At 38.9% G+C, this 11,468-nt stretch overlaps 1 protein-coding gene across 2 annotated transcripts; it reads left to right on the top strand.

The window, feature by feature from the left end:
- Window positions 1-842: 842 nt before the first annotated feature.
- Window positions 843-11,133, top strand: LOC124286195. Of its 2 annotated transcripts, none has more exons than XM_046722540.1 (4): window positions 843-904; window positions 8,261-8,338; window positions 8,579-8,682; window positions 10,912-11,133. In XM_046722540.1, exons 2-4 carry the CDS (start codon window positions 8,278-8,280, stop codon window positions 11,104-11,106), a joined length of 360 nt encoding a protein of 119 aa, XP_046578496.1. In that variant the 5' UTR covers window positions 843-904; window positions 8,261-8,277; the 3' UTR covers window positions 11,107-11,133. The 2 variants fall into 2 exon arrangements, with proteins under 2 accessions (XP_046578496.1, XP_046578495.1); XM_046722539.1 differs by having other exon boundaries at window positions 8,573-8,682.
- The last annotated feature ends 335 nt before the right edge of the window (window positions 11,134-11,468 follow it).

The raw sequence follows: 11,468 nt of genomic DNA, 5'->3' as shown, positions 1-11,468 counted from the left end.
TGAATAAAAATATATTCCTGTCTGTACACAAGTATATTGAATCTACAAACAGATTCGCCAGCTAATTGTTTCCAAACTGTTGTTATAGTTCTGTCTATATATACATGATGTACTGTATAGAACTTGCAAATGTATGAGATGCACATTTTCCACTTTCCAGCACACTGTATATATCCTGTAAAACACTGTATATATATCCTGTAAAACACTGTATATATGTATATCAACACTGTATATATCCTGTAAAACACTGTATATATCCTGTAAAACACTGTATATATCCTGTAAAACACTGTATATATCCTGTAAAACACTGTATATATGTATACCAACACTGCATATGTTTCCTCCATGTCAAGCTTCCACTGTAACTTGTACTGCCCCATTATGTAATATCATGTTCAACTGTATTTAGGGAGAAGGCGACCATAAGTGGTGCACTTGTGCCTAATCCCGCTTGTCTTTTGGACAATAAAATATGTTTAAACCAAACGGCATGAAAATGGTAGATGATTTTCCAGCGAATATTTTGAAAATATTCCCTTTCTTTAGTATTCCACTTCTCCGTGACGGTCAAGATAACATATTCTGTGATTATCTCTGAAGTAAAAGGACATGTCGAATATTCATCAATAGTTCGTGCGTTTTAGTTTTTCGCCGCTTTTAGCAATATTCCAACAATATCACGGCGGGGACACCAGAAATGGGCTTCACAAATATTATTGTACCCGTTCATATCCTTAAATTACAAATGATATCATTTTACAAGTGTCATGTGTGTGTGGAAGAGTGACAACACATTTTATCGTTGATGTGTGCCGTCCACATTGACCTCGTGTTGTGATTTGCTTCCTTGTTTAAAACACACTGACCTGGTGTGATTCAGACGAAGGCTGCACAAAAGGTAAGTCTCTTCCTTGTAATTATTTCTCAGCACCAATCTCAGGTGTACCAAAGGTGGTCTCAGACCTGGTTCAGGTCACGCTGACATGGAGGTATCACGCCGTGATATACCTGAAGTATAGTCCAATGTGTAAAATTCAACATTACCGTCATTCTTATTCACTTAGCCTGACAATACAACATCTGGCATAGCGATAAACATATTTCATTTTCTTCACAGTATTATGCATAACTCGGTGTCTGACGGAAGAGTCTGCATGTTATTGAAATTACACTGTGTAAATGACAGAATAAGAAACAAATAAGTTACATGCAATTAAACCAACTATCGGTTACACCTACTTGGGTTGTCAATCCAGATTTGAAGAAGTCATTATGCGACAATGTCGCATTGGCCATACGCGTTATACTGACAAATACTTGTTAAAAGGTGAAGATCCTCCTTTTTGTACCCCTTGTGATGAGAGAGTCACGGTCAAGCATATCCTGCTTGACTGTGTTGAATTCTCCATCATAAGGGATAAATATTTCAGTGTGAAAACAGTTAAGGATCTTTTTACTTCTGTTAATTCTCATTTAATTATTGGTCTTTACAAGAAATTGATTTGATTGATGAATTCTCATTAATATGTTCTGTAGATAGATGTATTTTAATGATTGGTAGTTCAGATTAGTAACTTAGATTGTTAGTGGCTGTACCCTCAAAGGGGTTGAAGTATTGTAAAATTATTGTCCTCCTGAGAGGGTACATAAGTCCCAATGCATTCACAGTAAATTTAAACCTACTACTATTTTAAATCGTAGTATATATGTTATTTTAATCTATGGCTAGATTTATCTAAATTGCTAACGGCTGAATGGATGGTGTAAATCCAGCTAGGGTCCGTGCAGGTAGCAAGAGTACTGTAAGTCCCCATGGTCCCTAGTATGGTGATCTAACTTCAGTTGTTGGCAATGTATAGCCTGTTTTTATATTGTATCGTCCTCTATAGTTAAAGTATTTTAGTGTTAATTACTAGTTTTAAATTGAAATCTGTGATATACTAGTTGTTTTACTGTCCTTTGCTGACAGGTTATTATAATTTACCTTTATCTTATTGTAAAATTATAACTCGTTTGTAGTCACGATATGGCTGAAATATTGCCGATGTGACTTAAAATCTTAACTCACTCATTCAGAATAAGAAACACAATGCTATAACAGAGGAGGTCGTGTTAAGTTAAATGTGACATCTCTCAGGAGGGTCAATGTACAGTCCCGTGCCAGCCATCATGTTGTTCTGTTTGCAAAATGGATTACACACACACACACACACACGCACGCACGCACGCACGCACGCACGCGCGCAAACGCACATGTTTTACGGGTTTCATAGCATACCTTTACATAGAGAGTCGCCTCCGTGCAGCACAGTATGACCCTCATTAGGGTCTTTCGCTTTGTCACGACCGAGAAATACCCAGCGATCTGGTCCTGTCAGGTAGCACATGCCTGGGCATCAACGTAGTTATTCCGCACTTATAGACATCTGCAAATAGACTATGTGAATCACGACCCAAGCATGTTGGGTACGATTATTAAGCAAGAAAGCACTGAACTGCATGTATCGATTTCCTAAGTGAAACATTAAGTTTATTCAGAAATCTGTCATCAAAAGAATTCGGGGTGAAACCAAAATTATTAAACAAAATACGTTTACAAAACAATGTAAATTACTGAAAGTTTTGTATTGTTATTGATGAGCGACAGTACACAGTTCGGTTGTAGCTCAATTACATTGGTGGTATAACATATGTTCAGGTTCATGATCACTGTAGTCAGAATGGAAGGCCATGTGGCCAAGAGTACAACAGGTAATACAACAATGTCATGGTGTGTAGAGTTGAAATATAATTCATAATACAATTATTTTAACGTAGGTTTTGCTTCAGGTATATACATATTCCTTTAAGAACAGTGACACTGTGTATCTGGGATCTGCATCGGTTATAAAATGGACATATTAGCAACAAGTGATATTCGTCTTCAAGCACGTTTAAAGTACATTTGTTACAAACTAATTCTTTATATGGGGCAATTATCTTTGAAAAACGTTGTTTTTGTATATTCAAGTTATGTGATTGGCATCGGAATTTGATCAACATTCGCATAAGATCTTTGTTTAATGCGCCACAGGAAATATACAGGTCAGGTTCAAGAAGTGACTTAAATGTACCATAATTTACAAGAAATGATGAGTTTCTTATTTTACTATTCCAGTGTTGTATATTAATATCTATACAGCGTTGTTTGAACTCAAACATGAAGTGATTTACATCGCCACAATCTTGGGCTAACCAGACATAGGAGAAACCTGTAGTAAATAGAAGCATTCGAACATGTGAAACCCAGTTTGTGCCTCCGTTATCATCATAGGCTTTCATCATCTTATAACAGGCATTCGGGTATTTATTTTGGTCCATACTTATAATTCGGCACCAATATTAAATACACCTTGAATGGTAATGTACCCAAAAGTTAAATCTGTCAATTTCTCCAAGTACAGCATATGGTGCAGTTTTTTTACTGAGTGACAGAAATCTTTTATAGTACTCACTATGAACCTTTTCAATACACGTTCTATAAGTATAGCCCCAATTTCACTTCCATAGGTTAGAATTGGTAGTATCTTAGTAGTACTGACAAATATATTATGAGCAATAGTTAAAGACATACTTTGATACTTGGTGAACAGTTGAAACAGAGGGAAACATGCACGTTTGGCTTGTAAAGATAGCGTTTCACATGCTTTGGACCAAACTAAACGAGATGAAAATACAATTCTTAAATATTTATAATAAGGGGTGGCCTCTCCAGGTAGACCTTTAAAAAACCCTTTTTCATTTCTCTTAACGCGTCCTCCGTTTCGAAAAACAACCACCTGAGATTTATCCAGATTTACTTCAAAGCCCCACGTGTTACAAAAATCTTCAAGAATGTCTAATTTTCTTTGTAAATCAACAATGCTATCTCCTAGTAGTGCAACGTCATCCTCGAACAGTAATATCTTAATAGCTTCTATGTATTCATTTACATAAATTCCACGAGTATTGCCATGATGGAGATCGTCTGCAAGTTTATTGATGAATAGGATGAAAAGTAACTGACTGAGCATGCAGCCCTGGCGAACACCATTATTGGTTGTAAAGAAGTCTATTCTAGATTTACCAGAACGAACGGAGGCACATACATCTGAGTACATGTTCTCACTGATTTTATACATCTTGCCGTGTACACCCTTTTCAAGTAGATTATATACTTTTTTTTCTATCAATAAGATCGAAGGCCTTGCAGAAATCGATGAAAGCTACATAAAAACGATGCTTTGCTTTACGCAGGTACTTATGAACTAAAGAATGGAGTGAGAACATATTATGGTAGAATAATCATTTCTAAAGCCTCCTTGCCCTTCATTAAGTAAAGCATTAAACTCGGCCCAGCTACGCAGTCTTTTTTCAAGAACATAAGTGAAAATTGTTCCAATGACACTTAACATGGATATTCCCCGATAGTTGTTAGGATCAGATATATTTCCTTGTTTATAGATAGGTACCAGTAAACCAACATTTCAAGCAGAGGGAAATACTCCTGAATCTAAAGTAACATTAAACAATGCATAGAAATGATCAGCAAGGGAAGGTGCATTCTTCATGAATTCTGGTGGAAGGCCATCTATTCCTGGTGACTTGCCCGATTTAATATCAGAGATCGCTTTAATATTTTCCTCATGGCTGATGGTATCTGATAACATATCAATGTTCAAACATTTTTCACATGGAAAACTATCATGATTTTCAAGAAAATGTGCAACATCGTGATCAAGTTCAGTTTGACTATCAGAAGGATTTAAAGATCTTTAAAGTATACAAACCATTCACTTGGTGTTATATCATTTTCATCACGTTTATTAGCAAGGAGACATTTCAATTGTATAACATATAACAGCAATACAACTAGCAATTTAAGCCTTGGCTAATATCTTCTCTCAGCAGTAACAGGTGAATCTATGATCTTCACACAACCGCTGCACTGGGTGTAATGTGATATCATAGAGCCATGCACCTGCCCTCCTATGTAGTCTACGGACGTTCCAGAGTGTCCCACAGTATGCTGGATTAGTCTATGCTATAGTAGAATGTTCCAGATTTCATTTGACAGCAAAAGCATCAAAACATAGTACTTCAACACCACTGTAATACACACCGTGCTACTAAAGATTGTCAAAACACAATGTTATAAACCTACGTTGAATCTTCAGCTTTAAAGTAGTTTCTGGTGGGGAACCTCACCTGCATTATTTTAAAATCGTGATACCAAGTTCATCGGATTGGATTATCTATTTAAGAAATACAGTTCGCTCTACCACCATGTATAGTGTAATAAAACACACTTTCGCCCTGAACTATTATAGTTAAAGTACTAGGACGCTTGCGTCCGAGTGCCATAACGTTATAATAGTTCAGGGCAAAAGTGTGCTTTATTACACTAAACATGGTGGTAGAGCGAACTGTATTTCTTTTCTAAGATGCCAAATTTAATACTTTCTAAGGATAATTACGATCAATTTAAGGCAGAAAACAAACGACGGTGTCGGTGACCTAAATGAAGAATCCTCGCACAGGGCTAACTGGCGCGCTGTTCTATTGATGTGTCTGCCCCCCTACGTTAAGACGAACGTTACCAGAAAAAAACAAATGATAACAGTTTGATGACGGTTTACGTTCGGATTAAATATCTTCTCTGAATTATTTTAATTACATCTGTCATTAACGTAAACCATATGGGGCAATATGAACGTCGCATTTCTACTACCAACGTAAGTTTAGATCAGTACATCCAGATGAAGCTGAGTAGTCAAGCGACATTCCACGATTGCATTGTGGGAATGTAAACATTGCGAACGTTACCGTGTCGCTGAAAACTTGTGAGTCGAATTGATGCGATGATACAAGTCAATATAATAGATGGATGCAAATAACCCATATATACTGAACCGCAAAACCGATACAGGTTTCTTAAAGCACACACTTTAATTCGCTGTAATTAACAATCAAAACGTATGATTGAGTTCAAACTTGATAATTATGGTTACAACATTTTCGCGAATCACATTTAGTTCACACAAACACAATCACCAAAAATGGTACCATTAGGATGCCTCAAAGTCAGTATCGTGTGTAGCCTCCCTGAGCATTGATGACGGCGTTGCATTGTCTGTACATGGAATGAATTAGCCAGTTGATGAAGGCCATAGGCACTTGGGTCCAGACTCTTCGAAATGCCTGATCGAGCCCAACCACAGTTGTCGGCCTCGGTTGAAGGTCATTCAGTCTTTGAATCTCGTCCCAAAGGTGTTCTATTGGACCTGAATCCGGACTGAGTGCCGGCCATTGTAGGGTTTGGATGCCATGTTGTCCTAAGAAGTCCAATGTTGCTCTGGAAGTGTGGGCAACTCTCTGGTTCAGACCGATTGCACCCCACACCATGATGCTTGGACCACCCACGAGTCTCTTTTCAACAAAACACTCATTGGAAAACCATTCTCCACGCCTTCACCATACTCTCACTCTGCCATCGGCTGTCGAAACACAATATCGGCTTTCATCAGAAAAAACACTGTTCTCCATTGTCGATGACGCCAATTTCGATTCTGAGTTGCCCATTGCCCTCGGTCTTGACGCTGTGATGTTACTGGAGGTCGCCCACTGCGTGGACGGTCTTGAATGCTGTTTGTGACCTGATACCGCTCCTGCAATCGGTAGATTGTTCTAACATGAACATTAACATGATTGGCTACCCTCCGTGCAGTCTGGCCAACTTTTAGTCGTCCCAAGGCTTGGTTCCTCTGATCTCTCGTAAGTCGTGGTGCAGCGAATGTGTCAAAACAAGAATGATTTCAGGCAAGTTTGGGACTCTTTATCATTGGTAGGGCTGTCACGATATGCACGCGCATTTTCATTTTCTCGAATGTCTTACGGAATCTTTTACCATGTCCGCCTTTTTAGGTGCGTTTGGTCTATATGCTTTTTCGTTAGAAAACACTCTGATGTTGGTAATAACTGTCAATATGGATTGAAAAACATGTTGATATAACAGTACAATCATAATAAAAACACCACCTTGGTAGAACAAAATTGTGCATTTGGTTTTGAAAGGTGGCGTTTCTTTTCGGTTCAGTATATTACACAACCCTTTCAAGATTTATCAGAGATCTCTGCTAAAAGCAGGGTTGATTGGACGATTCCGACGATATCCAACAATTTAGACAGTGATGATACCAGGTGTTGGCGGAAAGATGAACGTATCCTGCCCCAACGATGACACCGGTCATAAACACACGCAAAGACAATTCCATTGTACATCTGAAACAATAGGTACATGTGGTACATGTCCAAATGGAGAATTGTGTGACTGTTGCGCCAGATTTGGACATGTCCTCCACATGTCTACCATAAATGTTGTAAATTGGAAGATTTACAATTGGAAGATTTACTGTAACCTTCAATGTTGTAAATCTAATTAAACAACTTTAAGCAAGAATTGTTCGACGCTTTTTTTTGAAAAACAGAAGGTTAACGATTTGCATCGGAGTAGGCATGTGTGTTCACAAGTAAATAAAATGCACAAAAAGCACATGGAGAACGCTGAAAGAGAATATATATGTCTAGTGTATTACACTGCACGGATGTTGATTTATATACCTACAATGTAAACTTTGTCGTCGCCCACCAATTCTCCAAAGGACTGGCACGAGGTAGTTTCTGAAGAACAATACAGAGGTTTGCAAGCTGATACTCGGGATCTGTTTTTCGAATTTTGGGAACACTTGTTTGCTTTTGCATGATTTGAACAATGCGTCAGCTAAGGTTTATGTGAAGGAATAGTCCAAAGTGTTGAACACTAGGTATAACTGTAAACAGTGACCTTACGTATTCATTATGTCTGCTTCGACGAAAACCATTGTTACGTAATAATGGATACAGCTTGTGTAAGAACAAACAGCTGATATTGCTTTCCTCATCACTCATTCTCGATTGGTATGCGCGTTAGTTTGAAGGTTAATTGTTCAAAATTGACACAAGTGATTCTATCTATATTTTGATATCCTAATGTAGCTTTTGGCGCTCGTTATAGCCACAGATGACTGAATATTTAACTGAATCTTCCTCGAAGCAATTTTTGCACTTATTGTACAAAAAGGCATCTAACAAGTAGTTGTTTTGCAACCTATATGGTGCATTAGCTTTATTCCCTACTGTATCCTGTGATTACCTTTTCTAATTTTCATTTCATTACTACAAATCAAGTTTGTTTCAGTACCCGACCTGTGTAAGATGAGTTCTGTTATCTGTCTGTTGGTGATCATCCAGGCCGTGTCGGTTACAGCTGCACAAGGTACAATTGAGTTATTTAGATTCCTGTGTTGGTATTCCGGGTTAGAGTAGGTTCCTGACAATCTATATGTGTACTTCTTAGCGGTGGCCGAATAAACTGTGTGAACAGATGAACTGATTGACTTTTGTCGGATCACCTTGACAGAAAGAGTAAACTATTCGAATTCAGAGCTATGAATTATGTATTCCCCTTCACAATCTGCTCTGTCAGTATGTTACTTATATGTTACACGAGGACCAGGATCAAGTTGTCACTACAAGAATGGATGCAGTCCTCCCCCGACGTGTGTTCAGTGCCTCCTCCAGCTTGTCAGACAGACTGGTCTGGAACGTACTGTCAGATGCGTAAGTTCTAGACTGCTATGTTCTTTACACTTAGATGTTATACATAAACACCAAGCATTGTTTATCTGTTTGTTTGTTTATATGATTATTTATTTTTTGTTTATTTACTAACTTACCTACCTATTTACTTACTAACTTGTCTGTGCTTATAGTCGAACACAAAAGAGATTCATGCAACGAGGTGGAACTGCTTGATATTTGGACATTTATGACGATATTGTTTATAACATCAAATTCAAGGTCATCTTTTGGCTTCAAGTTTTGTGTTTCGTGATGCTCGGAAGCGTATTAAAGTCACGATAATGACACAACTACAGTCCAGAATGACAATACGGAATGTATCGTCTCCTGCAATACCGTAACCATTCAGTGACTAAACCTTTTTAGTAAAACATGTTGATGATTCGCTGCTTGACATGCATGGGTAGTGTGCCAATATATCTTTGGTATTTTGTTGGAAATAGTTATGTTTATCGGGAGTAGATCATTCGTGTATGGATAGAGGAGACATAGATGAGAGTAGTTCCACTTTCGTCCTCAGTCGAATGTCGAGATGAAGCCAGTATAGTCAGTAATTACAAACAAAATGTAAGCAAAAATACATAACTCGCAGGTAATGGCATTTGATTGGCTTACAATTTGCAGTAAGGTTCCATGATCCTAAGACCCATGAAGGTCCGGGTTAGAATATTGATCTTCAGTAACCCATGCTTGTCGTAAGAGGCGACTAACTTGATCGGGTGGTCATGCTCGCTGACTTGGTTGACACATGTCATGGGTTCCCAGTTGCGCAGGTCGATGCTCATGCTGTTGATCACTGCATGGTCCAGACTCGATTATTCACAGACCGTCACCATATAGCTGGAATATTTCTGAGTGCGGAGTAAAACTAAACTCACTCACTCACTCCATGATCCTAAAACAGTAGGCAACACCTATTAGCGGACAGCTTTCGTAGGTTTTTATAGTTGCTCGGTTTGTCACGTGTCCAGTCCGTGGTAAGCAAGGCCTTGTGTTGACTTAAGGTGTTTGTGTTTTAGGTTTAAATAATCTGCTTTTGAAATGGTTATTGTTTACATTTCTTTTTAAGAATTAACTTTGCGTTTATGGATGTGTACATAGTACACATAGCGGTGGTACACATAGCGGTGGTACACATAGCGGTGGTACACGTGCAGTGGTACACATAGCGGTGGTACATGGTACACATAGCGGTGGTACACATAGCAGTGGTACACATAGCAGTGGTACAATAGCAGTGGTACACATAGCAGTGGTACACATAGCGGTGGTACACATAGCGGTGGTACACATAGCGGTGGTACACATAGCAGTGGTACACATAGCAGTGGTACACATAGCAGTGGTACACATAGCAGTGGTACACATAGCGGTGGTACAATAGCAGTGGTACACATAGCAGTGGTACACATAGCGGTGGTACACATAGCAGTGGTACACATAGCAGTGGTACACATAGCGGTGGTACACATAGCGGTGGTACACATAGCGGTGGTACACATAGCGGTGGTACACATAGCGGTGGTACACATAGCGGTGGTACACATAGCGGTGGTACACATAGCGGTGGTACATAGCGGTACACAGTGGTACACATAGCGGTGGTACACATAGCAGTGGTACACATAGCGGTGGTACACATAGCGGTGGTACACATAGCGGTGGTACACATAGCGGTGGTACACATAGCGGTGGTACACATAGCGGTGGTACACATAGCAGTGGTACACATAGCGGTGGTACACATAGCGTGGTACACATAGCAGTGGTACACATAGCACATAGCGGTGGTACACATAGCAGTGGTACACACACAGCGGTGGTACACATAGCGGTGGTACACATAGCGGTGGTACACATAGCGGTGGTACAATAGCAGTTGTAATAGCTAATGTAATAACTAAATCTGAGGTTAATATATCCACTCAACAGAAACTGGTGAAACCATTATCTTCGTTATAGCTCAGTATTAATCTTAGCTCACAACTGACATTGACATTAACTTCAGAAAGGTGTGTCTTATGAGGTAACATTGCGTGAGCAGAATCACAAGGTAAGCAAACCTCAAACCTCATACTTAGGTAGGAAATATGTTTTACGTTTCAATGAACACAAAGTATACTTTCATAGATATGGCCTAGATACAACAAACACACACTCTATTATTTATACCATTACTGTTATAACATGTTATCGTTTTGCTGACAGATAACATCGCACATGGTAAACCTGCCAGTCAGAGCAGCACATGGACAGACAATACCGGTGGACAGACATATGATGCCGGTAAAGCTGTTGACGGGGATTTCAGCACAGACTGGAACAGTGGTAGTTGTTCACATACAGACGAACATGGTGGTGGGAATGCCAGCTGGCATGTTTTTCTTGGTGGAACGTTCCTAATCAGCCGGATGACAATCTACCTCCTTAGTGACGGTAAGTTGTGTTCTCTCGGTTTTACTAATAAATGATCACTGTAATGATGAACTGTAATGATGAACAGTAATGATGAACTGTAATGATGAACAGTAATGATGAACAGTAATGTTGAACTGTAATAGCTTTAAAACAGTAATGATGAACACATGGAACTATTGTCACAGATGAAACAATGATGAACTCTGATGAACACTACTGTAATGATGAACAAAGATGAACTGTAATGATGACGTAATGACTGTAATGATTTTGATGAACAATGAGCTGACAGTAATGATGAACTGTATTTTGAACACAATAAACTGTAATGTGAACAGTGATTTGTA

Source organism: Haliotis rubra, unplaced genomic scaffold (assembly GCF_003918875.1).
Source record: "Haliotis rubra isolate DU_JTF1 unplaced genomic scaffold, ASM391887v1 Scf378, whole genome shotgun sequence".
NCBI lineage: Eukaryota > Metazoa > Mollusca > Gastropoda > Lepetellida > Haliotidae > Haliotis > Haliotis rubra.
The sequence above is the reverse complement of the archived record's forward strand: the minus strand, read 5'-3'. Positions and strand labels throughout refer to the sequence as shown.